At 52.2% G+C, this 19,497-nt stretch overlaps 1 protein-coding gene across 10 annotated transcripts; it reads left to right on the top strand.

The window, feature by feature from the left end:
- Window positions 1-1,295: 1,295 nt before the first annotated feature.
- Window positions 1,296-19,269, top strand: KCNIP2 (potassium voltage-gated channel interacting protein 2). Of its 10 annotated transcripts, XM_039871421.1 has the most exons (10): window positions 1,298-1,708; window positions 14,312-14,407; window positions 15,249-15,347; window positions 15,995-16,119; window positions 16,522-16,591; window positions 16,766-16,836; window positions 16,974-17,081; window positions 17,253-17,357; window positions 17,494-17,556; window positions 17,866-19,269. In XM_039871421.1, the coding sequence occupies exons 1-10, from the start codon at window positions 1,636-1,638 to the stop codon at window positions 17,911-17,913; spliced, it is 858 nt and encodes a 285-aa protein (XP_039727355.1). In that variant the 5' UTR covers window positions 1,298-1,635; the 3' UTR covers window positions 17,914-19,269. The 10 variants fall into 10 exon arrangements, with proteins under 10 accessions (XP_039727353.1, XP_039727355.1, XP_039727354.1 ...); XM_039871419.1 differs by lacking the exons at window positions 14,312-14,407; window positions 15,249-15,347 and having other exon boundaries at window positions 1,296-1,708; window positions 16,501-16,591; window positions 17,866-19,263; XM_039871420.1 differs by lacking the exons at window positions 14,312-14,407; window positions 15,249-15,347 and having other exon boundaries at window positions 1,307-1,708; window positions 17,866-19,263.
- The last annotated feature ends 228 nt before the right edge of the window (window positions 19,270-19,497 follow it).

Here is a 19,497-nt window from a genome sequence, read left to right on the forward strand (position 1 = left end):
CTGCCAGTCTTTCCTATGAAGTAAATAAGGGCAGGTCTAGGGCATGAGGCAATAAACAAAGGACTCCCTGCCCTCCATTATAAAGGCCCATCCACCTCTGGCCCATTTATATACACCTTGTTCTAAGAACTCCAAACAGGAGTCTCATCTAGAGTTCAACTCCAAAAGGAGCTGCCCATGCTCTGTCCATGACCCGGTGTCTGCCAGTTCTATGGAGGACCCCCCCCCAGAGCCGGGGGAAGAGCATTACTCCCAAAGACAGTCTGCCCTTTAGCTGCTTTTCCTCTTCTCATGCCTGAATTCCCACTGTAATTCCTCCTGTATTAATTGAATCAAGTGCTTGGAAATTAAAGAGGTTAAATGTGTTGGGGTTACTCCTCTACTATCTAGACCCACCAGACACTTCCCTGCCCCCTATCCTCATGGTAGGTGGAGTCTCTTGGGCTAAGATCCCAGGCAGTATTCTGGGGAAGATCAGACAAGTAGGCTCAGTCATTCAGTAGCCATTCCTGGGAGGCAGAGGGACCCCAGCTCTGTGCAAGCCTCTGACTTCAGAAAAGGGGCTAATCTAAGGGAATGGGGCTCATAACAAGAGCATTTATTCCCCCCTTTGAATCTTCACCTGGATCCCCAAACCCTCAGTTGCTCCCCAAATCTTACGGTAAACAATCTAGGACAGCAGGTGATAAAAGAGAGGGCAAGAAAGAAGAACAAAAGAACGAGAAAGTCTTGAGAAACTGATCTGTTTCACTTTCTTCCCAGTTGGCCAACAGGGGTCATTAGATCAGGGAAGAAGGGCCCCTGAGAGTGAATGGGGCCCGGGGCCCAGAGCCAAGACCCTGGCATGGGTAAGAGTTGGGATCCTTCCGAGAGAAAACTGTAGTCCACTGGCTTGAGATAAACCTTATTAGAGGCCAGATTAACCTTTCCTCTGCATCCCCAGCACTTTTCAAGCAGGGTGGGCACTGGCAGCGGCCAAGAGACCCATACATGCGAGGGAGAACAACAGACAAAATAGTGACTGACATGGAGACTGACGAACAGGGGACTCAGAGACAGACCCCGACCAGGGCTGACAGTAGGGGAAGGAGTGCCTTTGAATTGGGGCGGGGTTTCCTCACAGTGGGGCCTTTCTGGCGCTGCTCTCCGGCCCCAAGACCCGCGGCTTCAGGTTTAGGGGTTAGTGTTGCTGGAGAGCCAGTCTCCCTCCCCGCGCTTTCCAGCTCACCCTTTCACCGAGTGCCTCCCCCGATCTGCAAAGAGGAGGGGGCGGGGGTAGGGGGAGCCAATCCCGGCAGCGCCAAAGGGGGGAGGCAGCGGTGACAGCCGCGGGGAGGGGGCGGGAGGAGAGAGGCGGCTCGACTCTGGCTCTGCGCTCAGCTCCGCTCTGCCTCCGGCTCTGCCCTCACCTAGTGCCCAAGCTTCTCTCCCGCTCCTACCCCAGGATCCCCCGGGTGGGCCCGAGACCCCCCGCCAGGTCCCCAGACTCTCAGCCCCAGCCCGGACTCTCCCGGCCCCCAGCCCCGGCAGCGCGCTACGCCGCCAGGGGGCGCCGTGTGAGCACCCTATCGTGGCCACCCGGCGCCCCCTCCCACGGCCCAGGCGGGACGGGACGGGAGGGGGGCGCCGGGGGCCATGCGGGGCCAGGGTCGCAAGGAGAGTTTGTCCGATTCCCGAGACCTGGACGGATCCTATGACCAACTCACTGGTGAGTCGGATCGGGGGTCGCGGGAGGGAGGGTAGATTCTATCCCCACAGACCCTGAAGCCTCTCTGACCCTGGCCAACCCCTTACCCACACTCTGCCACATTTCCAAGCCCTCTCCGGCTGTTCTGGACCCCAGGATGCTGGGGTTCAGAGCCCTAGGCCCCATGGAAAGGGGGTGGTGGCAGGGGCTGGGGGGAGCAGGTAGGTGGGCAAGTGGATAGAGGCAGCAGGTGTGGGCGGGTGTGACACAAGGCTAGGAGGGTGTCTGGAGTAGTAGGTGTTTTGTGCGTGAGCGCCTGTCATTCTTCGTGTGCGTCTGTGTGTATATGTGTGTGCACCTCCCACAGCTGGCTGCCGTGTGCCCTGGGCTTGGTGACAGCCAGTGAATGCGATTGTTTGTGGCTGTTAGATTGTATGATCTTGTCAGATGTGTTTGAGTGAGGTTGTGTAGGACCCTGATTGTACTAATGAAGTTGTTTTGACCATGTGTTTCTGTTCTATGTGCAACTCTGTGCTCTGAGTGTGTGATTCAGTATGAAGTGGCATGTGACTTCCAGAATGTGTCAGGGCTTCACTTTATGGTGGTATGTCTCTTTATAAGACTTTGTGAACTTCATGGGGCAAGCATTTGTTAAAGTGGGTTTTGTAATTGAGAGACTATGCAGGTTATATTGGCGTTTGATGCTGATTTGTGTATTTTCATGTAGTGGTGTCTTCAGTGGGGCTCTGTGTCTATGACTTGTCTTATTCCGGCTGCCTCTCCAGCTTCCTGGTGCAGAAGGGGGTCTTTCGTGCACACTGCTGCTTCCTCCACATCTTCCACCAATATCCCAGGAGGACCCAAAGAGGGACTCTAGTGTTCTGCTGCCCGGCCCTGGTTCCCAGGAGCAGCACCCAGTCCCTGTGGGGAGGCTTTTGTTAGTGCTGGTTCAGCCTCTCCATAAAGTATTCAGAGATCGTTCTTACAACTGAAACTCCTTCAACCCCCAGCAACCCTCCCAGAACTTCACCCAAACCCCGAGGAAAACATACCCTCTTGCCTCCCCTCCATATTCAGAGATAGAAGCCCTAGGCCTGAGAGGTGCCATGTGGCCTCTTTATAAGTGTCCCCCAAAACCACTTTGCTGCCCAGGCATCATGTCTCTCCCACATTGGGGAGACCAGTACATCTGTGCCTGTGCACATTCCTGTGTTAGGTAGGCAGATCCATGTTTTTGTGTGGGTGATACCTCGTGTGTTTCTATTTCTCATTGTACAGCCTGCCCAAGAACGCCAATAAAGAACAGGAAGAAGGAGACTGTCTCCCCTATATCTGAAACAAGCTGGGGAGGTGGAGGGAGGCCATGATCCTTATCTGTCCTAAGAGGAGTGAGGTTAAGACTTGGGATGGTGGAGAGGACTAGGATGTAATACCTTTAGAAAGTGTCTTCCTGACTCACCGGTCCTGGGGAGGTCTTAGTCCCTATGCCAAGATGCTCAGAAGGTGGAGCCATTTCGTGCAGGCCAGCCCCAGATAAGCACTAGATGTGCTCAGACTTCAATGGAATTCAAAGGTCCAGTCGTCTAACTCTACCTTGAACTCTGTTCTCACCACCTCAGGATCCTTGAGAGTAGTAAGAGCCCCAGGGTCCTCATTAGCACCACATTAGTCAGTGTTTGCTTCCTGCTTTAATGGATTCTCTCCTTTGGGGAATCATCCCCGCCCCATTTGGCTATTTGGATCAGAGATTGATTGGGTGAAGGTGGGGAAGCACTTGTATTGGAAGGTACAGGAATAGAAGTATGAGTATCAGCTTTTGCTCTCTCTGGGCCTCACTTTTCTCATCTGTAAAATGGGGAATACTACTTCCTGCCTGCCTACCTCCCAAGGGAAATAGAAAGGTCAAATATTAACAAGCGTTGGATGTTGACAAGTGTCATGTTCCACGTCATGGTCATCTTCTCTTTATATAGCTCTACACGCGACTTGGAAAGAAGAAATAGAATGATTAGGAGCTCTCTTTTTGAAGGAGGACTTATTTTATAAAGACAGACAAATGGGTTTGGGATGCCCCCTATGTTAAAGCGCAGGGTGCTCAGAGACACACCTGAACAGAAGCAGAAGGGAAGTCGTTGTCCGCGGTGCTGAAGAGGGTGCTGGGCAAAGGTCAGGCCCGGCCATGGAGTTCCCAAAGTTCCTTCCCTATGCAAGCCGGGTTCCTGGGATTTCATATGGGGGTGGTTTGGGGGCGTTTATCGTCCCGGCCCATCAGGCTGAAAGGGAGGGGACCCTAAAGTCATACCTTAGGGCATCCTGCGTTCCTTCGATTGCTTTCCTTCCCCAGTCCCACTCAGGCTCAAAACAAAGATGGGGAAGACTTTTGGGGGCCGGAGGGAGTCCGAGAGTCACCCCTCCTGGCATCTAACCCCTCTGGTTCTCCCGGCAAGGCCACTTGGCAATGCGACGGGGTGAGAAAAGTCAGCGATCAGCGGCGGTCCTGTTTGAGCCAGAAGCAAAGAAAGGACTGGAGAAGACGAAAGAGTTGGGACCTGGCTGACCAAGGCCCGAGCTCAGGTCCCTGTGCCTGGGATCTCAGAAGTCCCGTTCTTCTGGCCATAAATATCTTTCACCAGACTGGGGCGCCCCCGTGTGGTCATAGAGGAGCCATGCTTGCAGAGTTAATTTCAAACGGGGACATCACCAAATTAAGTGGCAAGATTTGCATAGAGTTCGGAGGTGATGCTTGCCTTGTAAATGTAGGGTTTTCAGCAAAAATACGGATCCTAGTCAGAGGAGTGGGACTATGTCCCTTCTGTAGGTTTTTCAGCCGTTTGAAGGTGTTAGTGGGTTCTAGAAGGGGTTTCCTTTGGGTATAACCGAATAGGGATGAGTCTGGGAAAGGGGGCGGGACTGAGAGCAGGGGGGCTTCTCCCCGATGCATTTAGCTGGCAGTCAGAGTATGATGGGAGAGTCTGTGAACCCGCCGGACCAGGACAGAGGGACACAAAACAGAAATAGCTATGTGAGAAAGCGATTCGGAACCAGGATACAGAGACTCCGTTAAGGGCACATGCCTGCCGCCTCTTCTTTGCCACCTCAGTACACTGGCCAGTTCCTCTTCCTCCCTTCTCTGCTCTTTCCCATTGGTCTAGGAAGTATGGAAGTGTGGGAAGTTTCCATGACAACTAAAGCCTCTTACCCCTTCTCATCTCTGTCAAAATAGGAGGAGGAGGAGGGGTGTGACAGGCAGAGAAGGAGGGGCTGAAGAAGGGCAATAAAGATAAGGTTCATTCCTCATCTTCTCTTTTCTAAACCCGTGGTTCCTCCCCTAACCACCAAAAGTCCAGAATATGTTCCCAAAGAAGGCTGTGAAGAGAGTCCGCGCTGCCCTCACCCCTCTCTTCCTCCCCAGTCTAGGAACTTTGGGGGTGGGTGCTTCAGATGATGGGGCCAGAGTGAGATCCCCTCGTGCTGCTGGGAGAAGACTGAAAGCAGAACAAGGCTCTGCTGTCCGAGATCCTGGTCCTGCCAGTCCGGCCCTCCCGCGCCGCCCACGCAGGGCCCACTCGAATGGGGGCGGAGATCCGACCACCCCGGGCCTTGGGGGCGGAGCTTGGCCACTGTGCTCTCGGCGGAACCATGAACCGTTGCCCCCGCAGGTGCCGGAGCCCATTGGGGCAGGCAGCGCGATCCCTCTACCAGCTGGTGACTGGGTCGCTGTCGCCAGGTATGAGGAAGGGAGGAAGGGGCTGGACCCCTTAAAAAGTGAGCGAAGTAGAATAGGAGCCTGACAGAGGTGGGGAGGGAAAGGGCCCCTCACAGATGGAGGGAGCAGTATCCCTCAACAACAACAAAAAAGATTTAAATGGCAAGACCCCTGACAGAAGTGGAGCTGGGAATAGGGTACCTTACGGAGAAAGTGGAGGAGATAGGGGTCTTCAAGGAAGAAAGAAGAGGGAGCATCATGGTCCTTCACAATGGTGGCGGGGGCAGGGCTTCTCGTTGAGGGTAGAGGAGGGGGCTTCAAGCAGGTGGATATAAGGAGCAAGTCCCTTCAGGGATAAAAGGAGGAAGCTTGCAGCGGAGCAGGGAAAAGGCACAGCCCTTTACTGAATTGATTAGTTTAATGGGATCTTAAGATGACTGGGGTGAGTATCTAGAAGGAAAAAATCCTGTGGTGGGACTAGACCAACATGAACTCAGCTAGTGAGTTCATGCATGATGGGATGGTTAGATTTGTGTGGCATAAGGATTGGATGTCACCACTTTGTCTGTCTCTGGGAGTCTGTATTAAGGGGGTTGTGCATCACTGGGGTTGTGGTCACTGGGACTGTGTGCCTCTGGGGTTGCATATCCTTGAGATTCTGGGACACTGAGACTGCATGTACCTGGAGTTCTATGCTTCGCACTTGATCTTAGCCAAAAGGCTGAGAAGCAATGGAGTTCTATGCTTTAGAGTTGGTTTGGGAGTTCCTGAGTCACACTAAGTTAGTTGTGTAGCCTTCACAAGGCTGTACCTTGGTGTGGGATTTGAGGAATTTATGACATGGGGATTGTGGGTACCATACTTTGGTACTGCTGAGATTTGCACTTGGGTTTTCTCAGGACTGCCTGGGCAGGGCCTACAGAACTCAGCATCCCCTCCTGACCTGGCCTGGGGAGAACAAAACAACCTAACCCCATGGCATTCTGGGATCTGTAGTTCTCTGGCTCTCTTGATAATATCCACTTGAGCCCCTGTAGTATAGACAGGCCTCTCTCCTTGCCACGTGCTCCCCAGAAGGAGGGGAAATGAGGTTGAGCCAGAGTCATACTTGGAAATCTCTTGGGGAGCATGCATCCCCCTAGCCCACTGCTTGGGCCTGTCTCTGGTGACAGATGGCTGGAGCCAGGCTGGGCCTGCTCTCAATCATGGCAGGCATGACTTCCAGGCCCCAAAATAGCCCCAACGCCTAGGAAGTTCATTAATCACTTGATGCAGCTAGGGGCTGCTATGTCTTCTGGACTGGCTGGGGATGGAGTGGGGCTAGAGGACTGAGAGAAGGGCTTTGGGATCTTTACTGGAGGAGCAAAGACAGATGGAAAAGTCGGACAGTTGCAAAGGGTGAGTCCCCCATAAGGCAATGTTACTCTAGGTTTGAACAACTGAATGATAGGAGTATCTCTCTGGTGAGACTCAAGGGACCCAGGGAGGGCCCATCTAATGCTTCCAGATAGTTTTCCCTTGAACCCTCACCCTGCCTGAAGTGCTTCCATTAAGACTTCAGTCCTTTGTGTAAGGAGCTAAGTCCTTGGAGAGAACAGATCTAGATAAGTTTCTCACAGGCCCTGAGACGTGAGAGATCTTTGAGTAGGGGGTTGAGAGAGCCTGAGAAACAACTTGTTCTTTCACTTCTGATAGACTCTCCCACCAGAGGCCTGGTTGATTTAGGACCCTGATTTCTTATGAGGCTAGGTCAAGTTCTCTGAAGGTTGAAGGTGTGGATAAGAGAGGGAAGTGGAGGGTCCAGGGACAGGGCAACTGGCTGCAAATCTGTCCATCTGTGAATTAGCAGCAGAGCAGTAGGGAGTGATGCCTCTTTCTTTTCTTTTTCTTTTCTTTTCTTTTTTTTTCTCTGTGATGCCTCTTTCAATCCGAATAGTCTGGCTTGGTATTCAAGGCTCCACAGAATCTGATCCTTTTTGGTCTTATCACTTATAGCTCCTCAACACAAACTAAGCTACAGCCACCCAGGAATCCTTAACACCCCCACATGCATTAGAGAGACAGCTTGAGGGAGCTGACAGATCATTGGTTCTGGTTCAAGTCTCGATCCATCTCGTTCAAGTCTCGATCATCTGCGTTATCTTGGGAAAATCACTTCTCTGAGCCTCAATTATTTCATCTGTAAAATGAGTATATTAATACTTACTCTGACCATGTGAGCTGTAAACACAGGAATAATAGACTCTACCTCTCAGGTTTATTATGAGGACTAATTTAGGTAACATATGTAAAGTATGCAAGACACAAAATGTGCGGTTCACCTTTGTTACACAGGTACTGGATCAGAGTCTGGCATTTAAATTGTAATTGGTCCAATTTTTTAACATCTTTGTCCTCTGGAAGCTTGGAATCTAGTTGAGGAAGCAGGTTGATCCAGAAAGATCTGAGTTCAAATCTGTGTCATCTCCTCTTAGCTAGGTGACTTTGAGCAAGTCCCTTTACCTCTCTGGGACTTGTTTTTACCTCATCGGTAAAATGGGCTCAATATTGTTTACTCTGCCTACCTCATAGGGTTGCCATGAGAAGCCATAAAGAGGACAATTTTTGTGGAAATGCTTCATGAATTGTTAAGTTCTGTAGAAATGTAAGGGGGTGGGGTGGCATATTATTTGATGGTAGCAAACACTTCAACAGTTACTCTGTGCCAGGAGTTATTCTAACAACTTTCTGTGTATGCATGCACTTACTCTTCCCAGTGACCACATGAGATGGGAAACTGAGGCACACAGAGGTTAAGAACTTGCCCAGTTAATTGCAAGTAGCGCAGCTGGGATTTGAACCCAGGGAGTCTGGCATGCTGGCTCACGCTATTACCTAGCATGCTATGCTGCCTCCTTTTACTGTTCCCACTAATAACATTACAGAATTAGGTGCTCAGTTTTGAGGGGCAAACAATGAGTTCAGTAGAAATTCAGGTACCTGGGAGCCTGCTGAGGGCTGGAGGCTCTGAAGTGAAGGGGATTTAAGCTGCCTGTAAAGGATAGGTAAGAACCGAAGGATAGAAGCAGAGCATAAAGGAAGGCATTCCAGGCAGAGGGAATAGCAGGAGCAAAGGCACAGAGACAGCATTGAGTTTGGTGTGTTTGGGGGACAGGGAGGAGGCCAAACTGGCTGAAACAAAGGGATCTGCTGATGAGGAAAAGGAGAAGGGTATTAAATGCCACATGTGGAATTTGGTCTGTGATAGGAACATATTTGCTGGTTTTATCTGTAAATCTGTAATCTCTAAGGTGTGAGAAACTGAAAGCAGTTTCTGAGTTGACTTCTTCCTGGGGGAGGCGGAGAGTGGAAAGCAGAGGACCAAGCTGACCTGAGGCTACAATCTTTCCTAGTTACCCTTTCCACACCTTCCTGGGATGTTGGGTCAGGAAAGTAAAGGGGTAAGATATGGTGTGAAATGGATGCCTGATCCCCAGTGGTGGCCTGTAGGACTGCAGATCAGTGAACCTCAAATGCAGGTCAGTAGGACCCGCTCCCACCCAACCCCCACTCCACAACTGGGGCTCAAACACACTCATTCCAGAGCCGGATAAGGAGGGAGGGCTCCCTCTGGGGTCAATCACCCTAAATTGGGCCTCCTGGGTGGGCAAGCTAAGAAGGGAGCTGGATAGTCTAGTGGTTTAGAGCAAGGGTCCCCAACCCTTAGGCCTTGCACTGGTACAGGTCCATGGCCTATTAGGAACCGGGCCACACAGTAGGAGGTGAGCGGCAAGCAAGTAAAGCTTCATCTCTATTTGTTGCTCCCCAGCGCTAGCATCACTGCCTCAGAGCCACCTCAGATCATCAGGCATTAGATCCTCATAGGAGCACTGGTCCCTGGTGCCAAAGAAGTTGGGGACCACTGGTTGGAGCACAGGATCATAGTCAGACTGAGCTAAAATCGAGGCTCTAACACTTACTGATCTGGGAGATTTGCTTAACCTCCTTTTGCCTTATTTTCATCTGAAATGTGGGGATAATAGTACTTCCTTCACAGGTTTATTGTGAAAAGTCAATGTGATAATGTCTGTAAGCACATAGCACACTATCTAGCACAAAGTGAGTGCTCAGTCAGCATTAGCCAGCTGTGCAGTAACTCAGCGGGCTCTTCAGCTCACTGGCTTTTCAGGCCTCTCCCCACCCCACTACACCTATGCACACATACACCACCACCACCAGGAAGGAGCAGGGAATGCTCCGGAAGTGGGGTGGGGGTGGGGGTGGGGGTGGGGGTTGTACCCTTGGAGAGTTTAGATTTTCCTCCTACCCTGAGCTTCTCCATCTGCTCAATAATAAATTCCCAAGGAGCAGGCAGCTCCTTTGACAGCTCCTGGGTGAGGCGCCAGCCTAGGGGAAGGGAGGAGCATAGTCTCTTCTCCTCTCCCAAAGAACTTGAGTCTCTTGGTCCCAAAGGCCCTGAAATAAGTCTCCTCCCCAGAGGGTCGTGATAGGGCTAAACAGCCTTTTTCCTGCCCAGGCTATTGGACCTAATCCTCCCTCCCTGGGCCTCAGTTTCCCTGTCTGTGGCCTGTGGGAAGAAAGTGCTTTCCGCCTGACAGTCTCCATGGCAACCGCGATCGATGTTGGGTGGTGTCCTCCAGGCAGGAGAGGTCACTGCCTTCTCTTATATTCTGATTCAGTTCCATGCAGATACAATTACACAACAGCCAAAGACCCATACTCTCCTAATTATAGGACACATCCATATTACCAGTCTTAAGACCCACATCCCACAATCCTACTAAAACACAAATACTTCACACCCCATGCACACTCAAATACTCCAGTATACACACATACCATAGATACCCAGGTCACATACCCATATACACAAGACACATACCTAATAGGTGCACAATAGTGTAAATACACACAGACACACATACTCTCCTTACAGACAAACAGGACTATACACAGGAGAAAACATTCAGACACTCATAACATATTCTGACCCATACATCTATTACTTATGTATGTGCAGCTCATAGTTTCTCACATACATACGCACTCCCCCTTCCTGCCTCTCCCTAAGCCCAGCTCCTCCTCTGCCCCCACCCTTTGGCACAAAGAAGCCACAGAGTGTCTGGAGGAAACTGTCCTCAGAGACAGGCTAGTCACTGCCTCCCTCCTCTGACTTGGCCTGTCCTGGCCCATATCCTTCACACCAAAGTCCAGAGCCTGAGGTGGCCTGTGAAGAAAAAGAGTCCGTGGCTGGGAGGCGTGTGGGGCAGAGGCGGGGTGAGGAGGGTGGGGAGAGGGAGGAGATGCAGGGAGGAAGAAGGGGAGGGAGGCTGCAGGCTGTCCTACTCAGGCTGGGGAGCCTGAGGGGGAGGTGGTGTGAAGAAGACCGGCAGGCGTGTCTGAGCCTCAGCTGGTGGGGGCCATGCCCCAGGCCCACCATGAACCTGGAAGGGCTGGAGATGGTCGCTGTGCTTGTGGTCCTCGCTCTGTTTGTCAAGGTCCTGGAGCAGTTCGGCCTCTTTGAGCCTGTCTCCTTGGAAGGTAACCCAGGTGTCTGGGCAGGTCTGGGCTGCTGGCTGGAGGGACAGCCACCAGCAGCACTGGGGAGGGGCTTCTCTGACTTTTATGACTGGGGGCAGGGGTGAGCAAGTTAGTAAAGGGATAGGTATCTCAGGAGGTTAGGAGGGCGCTTGGGGAACAGGACATCTGGGAGAGGTAAAGAGGGGGACTTAAAGAGTGGATCTGGGATATGGTATCTGAGGGAGGTGAGGAGGGAATCCGGGGGCCTGGAGGTCTGAGGGCAGTGAAGAGAGAGGGCCAGGGGACAGGGTGTTAAGGGAGGTGATGAGGAGTAGTACAGCATGAAAGGACTGGGGTATGGAGATGATGGGAGTCTGGGGGACGTGAGGGAGGGTCAAGAGATAGGCAGGGGTATCTGGAGTAGACAAAGAAGGTTCTGGGGATCATTAGATAATTCTAGTTTTCTGGGGAGTTCCTTTTGGGGCCAGGGGCTCACAAAGGGGCTCTGAAGATGTATGTGACTCTCCACACCTCCATCCTTGCAGGTATAGGTTACAGAGTATATGTGGACCCATCACTCAGTGTGTGAGAGATACAGGGGTTGTGACTGTGTGGGTCTTCATGTGTGTGATGAGAAAGTTTATAATTATGTGAGCCTGTGTATTTGGCAGGGATGTGATCAGAGCAACGAGGTGTGTGTCTTTGGCAGATGGTAGATGTGACTGCTCCTGAGGGGACAGGGTATGTGGCTGAGCCTTTTTGGGTATCAGACTGTGTGTATGGCTGTTCCCAGAGTTCCCTGAGAATACACCTCTATACTCAAGGCTTAAGATGGAATAGGGTTCTAGAGGAACAGGAATGGGAATACTCATTGGATTCCCGCTGTATCTGTCACACACTGAGTCTACACGTAGTCTATACCTGCAAGGATGGAGGTATGGAGAGTCACATTCATCTTTAGAGCCCCTTTGTGAGTCCCTGGCTCCAAAAGGACTCCCCAGAAATCTGGCGTTATCTCATGATCCCCAGAACCTTCTTTCTCTATTCTCATTTATAGATTAGCTCTGGCAGGAGAGTAAGGGGTGGGTTACTCTGGGGGGAGCTGCCCCCCCCAGCTGTACCACTGAAGGCCCCAGGTGGTATGGACCCTGCTTTCTAAGCCTCCCTGTCTCTCCCAGTTCCTCTCAGGATCCAAGGGTAGAATGGTCTCCAGGGCCTAGACATTGGGAGTGAGAAATCAATTTACCACTCTACCTCAAAGTAAAGTGGGGAGAATGATATTAGAGGTAGAGAGGGGAGCAGGTTTTGCCTCCCATGGAGAATTTTGGCCTCTCCCTCTTCTTCACACCAAGAACTGTGCAACTCCGTAGCATGGCTGTTCCTCTGTTCCTCCAGGGACAGGATAACAGTCAGGAACCATGATAGGAGGGCTGCAGGATAGACATCTGGGAGAACTAAAGGGAGTTTAGTTTAGAACTGAAGGGAGCTAGTGACAAGAGGAAGGTCCATGAATTGCCCGCTCTAGGGTTTAATAAGACCAGAAAATTTCTAGCTCACTCTTCATCCTCTGCTGTATTCATTGGGATGGGGTGGGGAACAGGGATTGGTCCTAGATGAACTGGGGTTCATCCAGTTCTGAAAGCATAAAGTCAGTTGGGCTCTAATTTGTCGTTCTCTTTAGACTATTTGGTGAGAAGAGGGGTCATCCAGGAAACCCAGGTGTCCTGTAGGCTGAAGGCAGCCTCTTTCTCTTCCTACTTTTGGAGGAGCCTAAAGGAGATTGAGTCCTGGGAGCAGGTAGGGGAGATATGTGAAGAGGGGAAAGTTGGAAGTGGTGGGGGAGCCGCCAGCCCAGTCTGGTGGCGACTGTACCACCGGAGGCCCCAGGTGCAATCAGGCTTCGGGAAACCAAAGTCCGGGCTAATGGAGCCTTGGGCCAGGGGCCAGGCCACCATCCATCCCCTGCCTGGTCCAACGCCTTCCTCTCCCACCTCTTCATAGATTCTGCTGCTGAAGAGGAGGAGGGGACGTATTGGAGGGGGAGGAGGCATTGACTTCTAGCTGTTACCTCCTGGGAGCAGGGCTTGTCCTGAAGGTGGAGTCTGGCTTGGGAGGGTGGGGCTTGAGTGGGAGCTGGGATGCCCGAGAAATCTACAACCAAGGGAAGTTGGGCCACTCTAGGAATGGACTGAGGCCAACTTCAGTCGATGTGCCAGGTCCGGTGGACTTTGGCCTGTGGAGTGTGGAGGCCGGTGTAGCCAGGAGACAGACACACATGAATGCGGAGGGTCTCCCTAGGATGCAATTAGAACTATAGGATATGTGTGTAAATAAGGGGAAGTGAGGGGAATTGTGATCAGTGGGCTCTGGATAGGTCACATTACACCCAAATACTCATCTCTAAGGTCTGCTATTGCCTCAAAGTTCACTATCATTTCACCTTTAAAGAGTAAGCCATACTGAAAAGTACTGAGAAGGAACACTTTGAGGGTGGATAACTTAGCTGATGAGGAACTGTGTTCCACTAGTGGGAAGAGAAGTTGTAGAAAAGAAAGATGGGCATACCCAGGGAAGATGGGGGTTCTGTGGGTAAGGTGCAGTTCTAGGTATCTGGGTGCCAAGGGCACATAAGTCACAATATGATGCGTATGTATGTGTCATAGTGACCTTGATATGTATTATAATATTATAAGGTCATAGTGTGTTGTAGTGTCATTAGCACACCATGTCATGATGTTCCAGGGTTATTGTGTGTTCTTTTATGGTTTGATTATGCTGTGTGTAAGATGGCATGTATAGGTCCTCATATGTATGTGTCATGTTTTTCCTAGGTCCTATTTGTGTTAAGGAGTTTTAGGTTCAAAGTGTGGTGTGTGTGTGTGTGTGTGTGTGTGTGTGTGTGTGTGCATGTGTTGGAGCTTGCTTAATAAGGCCATTGGGTGTGAGTTACTGTATCAAACTGTCACTGTATGGCATCCATCACTCTGTGATTTATTGTTCTATGTGTCACTATACATGCCTGTCACTGTATGTGTGTGCGTGAGAGGTGTTCCTCCCACCCAGGCAATCCTTGGGTTGGGCATCACCCTCAGATGTCCAGGCATAGCACTGTGTCAGCAGACATTGAAGCCATGCCACCTCCCCCCATGCTTCATGCCTCGTTTTCCCCGTCTGCATTCCATTATGCAAGGTGCCAGAGCTGCCTTGGTGGATTTTCCATGCCTCTGAAACCCACCTGGCTCCCCTAACCCGGCCCCAGCTACCCTCGCCATCCCTCCTAAATTCTCCCCCAACACCTGCCCCCAGTCGGGGTTGATTTGTGATGGTGGGGAGGGGAGACAGGGAACGGAGGGGCAGTGGGGGTTAATGTGCCTTCCTGGGGTCTTCTCTCTTCCCAGGCCACCCTCCAGGGCCCACTAAAAAAGCGCTGAAGCAGCGGTTCCTCAAGCTGCTGCCGTGCTGCGGGCCCCAAGCCCTGCCCTCAGTCAGTGAAAGCAAGTGCCACTCCTGTGCTTCCGGGGGCGGGTCCCGTTCATATGGGGTGTGGCCAGTGTGACGAGAGCGGGCCTGCGTGTGTGTGGGCGTGACCAATGTGTAGGGGGGACGGGTGGGCACTGGCTGGCGCGAGAGTGAGCAGGCGTAGCTACAGCTTTCCAAGGAAGAGGAAGTTGTGGGCGTGGTCATTTGGGGGGCGGGGCCCGCGTGCCCGTGGGCCTTACCAGTTTGCGAAATGAGCGAGACCCGAGTGTTTGGGCGTGGCCTGGCTGTGGCAGGGTGTGTAAAGGTTGTGGCGGAGCCTAGTGGGTGTGGCCAACGTGGCGGGGGCGGGGCCAGGAGGCTGTGCGGGTCTATGCGTGGCTTAGCTTGTTAGTGTCTGTGACTCTGGCCACCCTACCCGCCCCTGGGCATGTTTTGGATCTCGAGATGTATGTTGCCGGTATGGATGGAGCCCCACTTCCTACAGATGCCAGAATATTTGGGTTTCTATTGCCAGTCTGGTCCCCAGTTGAGTGACCTCGCTCGGTTTCTAGGCCTGTTTCCTCATTTGGGCCTTACCCACCTCATAGGATCATACTGCATTTTGCAAGCTATAAAGGCCCGTTTTGTAGTTATTATTTGAGAGTGTCATTGTGTTTAATTCTGGGTCTCATTTGGGGGTAGATTTGGAAAAAGGACAGGCGTGAGTCCCGCAAGCATGTGTGTAGGATCCATTTCGTGTGTGTCTGTGCTCGTTCGTTACTTGTGCTTTTGCGCGCGGAGTTGGGGTGTGTGTATTGTGATACGCAGGTCTGTAAGATTTGCTATGAGTATGAGAGTTGAGGTGTGTGTCTGCAGTTGGCCGAGTCTTCAGCTTTCTCGGTGACAGTTCGCTCCCTTCAGCATTAGCCGCCCCAGCCTCCCTCCGCCCCCACAGACCCCGCCCGCTGGACCCAGGTGACTTACTCTCCTGGTGGGGGCGGGGACGGGGGACTCCGGGAGCTCGGGGTGGGGACACTTGCTTGGATTGGGGGCTGGGGCGGGACGGAGTTGGGGCTGGGGGTGGAGCCTTCGCTAAGGCTTACTGGGGGCGGGTTCAGGGGTCGGGTATGGTTGGGGCTTGGCTGGAGCTGGGCGGGGCATGGCTCGGGCACGGCTGGGATAGGCGGGGCTTGGCCGGGAGTAAGGATCTGGGCGGGTCAAGGTCTGGGTTTGGCGGGTTTGAGTTGGTCAGGGAAGCCCAAAGCACGGACCCTCAGCCGCCCCCTTTTCGAACCCTTCTGTCCTCCTCCCTCCCCTTCTGGGGCGAAGATGGGTCTGGGAGCCTTCCCCTCCAACCAGGGATCAAGGGCCAGGGGCCAGCGTCGGGTCGGACCTCTGGCTTGGGGCCATGCCTGACCTTGGGCGGGGCCCGCCGGTAGACCTCGAAGCCGACCGACCAGCGTCTTCTCTCCTTGCCTTGATGTTGTCACCTCGGGTCCAGGGAACTAGCAGGCTGGTCTCCAGTGTCTGAGATGGGGGGATGGATGGGTCCGTGAATTTGAAGAGAGGTCGTGGGGGCCGGGCCTGAGGCGCGGCTGTTCCCCCCACACCGCCCCCCACAGACAGCGTGGAGGATGAATTTGAATTGTCCACTGTGTGTCACCGGCCCGAGGGTCTGGAGCAGCTGCAAGAGCAAACCAAGTTCACACGCAAAGAGTTACAGGTCCTGTACCGGGGCTTCAAGAATGTGAGTGCAAAGCCAGGCCAAACTGGGGGAGGGGCAGGGCAGGAGGGGGTGGCATCCAAGACTTCTCCTAAGGGTGGCCTAGAGGCTTTGGGGAGTTAGAGGGAAGATGACGTGGAGGGATAGCCCCCCTCCTCCCACATACCAAACTTCCATCTGGAGGTTCTGGCCTGTTTGAGATGGAGAGAAGCCTGTAGACTGTCAGGTTAGTTCTGTGTTTTTTTATTTGTGCTCTGGGGAGAAGTCTTGCCTCCAATTAGAAGAGCTACATGATAAGCCCCCTGGAGACTTGAAGGTTGTCCCGCTCTCTGGGAATCTGTGGGCATGGAGGAGGGAGGGGTGTGGAAGGAGGGTAAGAGGAAGGGTTTTTTTCTCTGCCCTCAGTCTGCTCTCCCCACCCCCCAGGAATGTCCCAGCGGAATTGTCAATGAAGAGAACTTCAAGCAGATTTACTCCCAGTTCTTTCCTCAAGGAGGTGAGGGGACAAGGACAGAGAGGAAGCAACTGTCCATCTCTAGGCTGAATAGGGAAGAGGGTTCTGGAGGGTCTGGGAATGCCAAGTGGTAAGAGGCGTTTGGGGAGCCCAATAGAGGTAGAAAGTTCTCTGCTGTCTAGAAGTGGAGCTTACTGATCCACACTTATTCTACAGACTCCAGCACATACGCCACTTTTCTCTTCAATGCCTTTGACACCAACCATGATGGCTCGGTCAGTTTTGAGGTGAGCTGGAGGACATGGGCCAGGGAGGCCTGGGGCTTCAGGGCCAGGATCTATAAGCCAAACCCAGAGAAGGTATTGGGTGAGGGGTATCTGAAGACACATTCCCCCCCAACCCCCCGCCCCCACCTCCTTCCCAGGACTTTGTTGCTGGTTTGTCAGTGATTCTTCGGGGAACCATAGATGACAGGCTGAACTGGGCCTTCAACCTGTATGACCTCAACAAGGACGGCTGCATCACCAAGGAGGTGTGCAGGGCAACTGAAGAGCTGGAGGGGAGGTGTAAAGGGCCCATAGCGGGGAAATGTGACCCACATATACATCACCAGCAAGGGGAGAGGTCTGCCTTAGGCCCTAGGCCTCTGAGTTTGGAGGCTGGAGGCTCTGAGGAGGGATCCTCTTCTTTCTTGGCTTTACAGGAAATGCTTGATATCATGAAGTCCATCTATGACATGATGGGCAAGTATACATATCCTGCACTCCGGGAGGAGGCCCCAAGGGAACATGTGGAGACCTTCTTCCAGGTACCTGGGACTGGGTAGGCTGGAGGGTCCTGGAGTGAAGGGAAGGAGGTGAGGTCCTAGTAGGGAACTTACCTGAGTTCTACTTTCCTGTCTCCTGCCATCTCTACTGTTCTCCCTCTCAACCACCTTTTTGCAGAAGATGGACAGGAACAAGGATGGTGTGGTGACCATTGAGGAATTCATTGAGTCTTGTCAAAAGGTACATGTCCCTCCCTGCCCTCCACATTTCCCTGGTCTGGATTCGGGACCTGATTCAGTGATATAGGAGAAGGTTCCTTTTGGCAAAGTACCATCTCTCTAACTCACACCCATTCCAAAATCCTGTCCCTTCACAACTCAGAGAGGCCTGTCCCTTCCCCGGTTCTGGTCTCTCTGGGTGTCTCCTTCCTCGCTACCTCTCTTTGTCTCTGAATGTCCCCGTTTATGACTCATTGTCTCTCTCCTACTCTCTGACAAGCTCTTTTTCTTTTTCTCTTTCCAATCTGCCTCTCTTGTACCATGGCTACAGGATGAAAACATCATGAGGTCCATGCAGCTCTTTGACAATGTCATCTAGCTCCCCAGAAGAGGGGGTCAGTTGTCCTGGGGGGACCATGCTCTAGTCCTAGTCCAGGTAGACCTCCCCCTTCTTTTCCTAGGTCTGTCCTCATCCTAGCCTTGCCCTTGGGCCTGTAGGAATCCAAGAGCCTGGGGATTTAGTGGTCCGGATCACTGGAGCCAAAGGGGCCAGGGAGTGGCTGGCAGTGTGTACCTTTGGGGTGTTCCCAACTCCTGACAGCTCCCACCCCCTTCCTGCCTGACACTCAGTGCTGAGGGTGCACCTGCTTCAGGAATTGAGTGGTTTTCCACCTCCATTTCCACTCTAGAAACCACAACATTAGACAGAATTTCTCCTGCTATGGTGCTTCTCCCTTCCCTGATCTCATAAACATTTTCCCTAAGACTCCCTTCTCAGAGACGCTGTTCTGTCCTTGGCACTGACTGGCTTTTCAGACCAGGCCCTTTGAGAGCTCTGTATGAGGGGGACAAGAATGTAAAAAGAGAAATCTAGGGCTTGAGCCAGTGGTTAGGTCCTAGAAGGTAGCTAGAGTAGAGAGCAGAAAGGCCTAGAGCTTGTCAGTGAGTCCTGAAGCATCCAGGCTGTTGCTCTGAGCTCCATAGGTCTGCCACCAAACCATCAGAATGAATTTCGAGGCTCTTCAGAAGATTTTTTATCCTTGGAAACACCTCAGAAAATGTCCATATCCTCCTCAGTATCCCAGAAGAGCCCATGGGATTCTGATGTCTGGCTTATCCCTGGAATTTCTTCTCCTTTTTTCCTATTTGTATGGTGGTGGTGGCAGCAGAAGAATATGGGTGGGAGATGTCCTGGCTGATTCCCGCCAAAGTTTCGGCTTACCCTCTCTGATGGCTATAACTTAAGTTTTCATTTGCCAATTCCTCTAGACTTGGAGGCATGGAGTGAGTCAGGGACCATCCAGTGGGTCCTTAGAAGAAAACAGGAGGCAGGCAGGCATAGCATCTGAACTCAGTGTGGGGGCATTCATTAGAGAATCTTTGATCTACCCAGGCTCTCTTCCAACCCCCCACATAGCCTCCTCAATTCCCACCTAGAGTCTCCTCTTTCTTAATTCAATCTATCTAAAGATGCCCCTGAATACACCTAGAAGAAGGGACCATAGGACCCAGGTCCCATTTCATCATCAGCACCCCTGCCATGCTGCCACCCCTTAATATACCTGCTTGTCCCATTTAGCTCACTCTACCAGCCAGCCAGGATCTAAGGGGAAGGGCCCCTAGCGAGCTCCTTTCCCATCTGAACACTGTTGACTGCTTTGCATTTTTGGCTCTTCTGTATATTTTGTAAAGTGAAAAATACACCAGATCCAATAAAACACAATGGCTATGCACAGGCTGCTGTCTCTTCCTTTTTGTCCCTCATACCCCAGACACGAACTATGCACCTGTAGCCTTTTAGATCTCAAAGAAAGTACCTCTTTCCCATAGTATGGCTAATCTTTGGCAGGAAACCAAGACACAGGTTCTGGAAGGTTTGGAAAGCTATCTGACCTCAGAGAGGCAGTCACATGAATCTCTGTCTTTAGAGGAGACAAGGAAGAGACAGGATATTGATGTCCTG

This window comes from Pteropus medius, unplaced genomic scaffold (genome assembly GCF_902729225.1).
Source record: "Pteropus medius unplaced genomic scaffold, Ma_sr-lr_union100, whole genome shotgun sequence".
Classification (NCBI taxonomy): domain Eukaryota; kingdom Metazoa; phylum Chordata; class Mammalia; order Chiroptera; family Pteropodidae; genus Pteropus; species Pteropus medius.

Coding starts and splice junctions, on each gene's coding strand:
- KCNIP2 (XM_039871411.1), top strand. CDS start 5,258: ATGGGGGCGGAGATCCGACCACCCCGGGCCTTGGGGGCGGAGCTTGGC. Junction 5,415..15,994: donor GACTGGGTCGCTGTCGCCAG/GTATGAGGAAGG, acceptor CGCCCCCCACAG/ACAGCGTGGAGGATGAATTT. Junction 16,592..16,765: donor CCAGTTCTTTCCTCAAGGAG/GTGAGGGGACAA, acceptor CTTATTCTACAG/ACTCCAGCACATACGCCACT.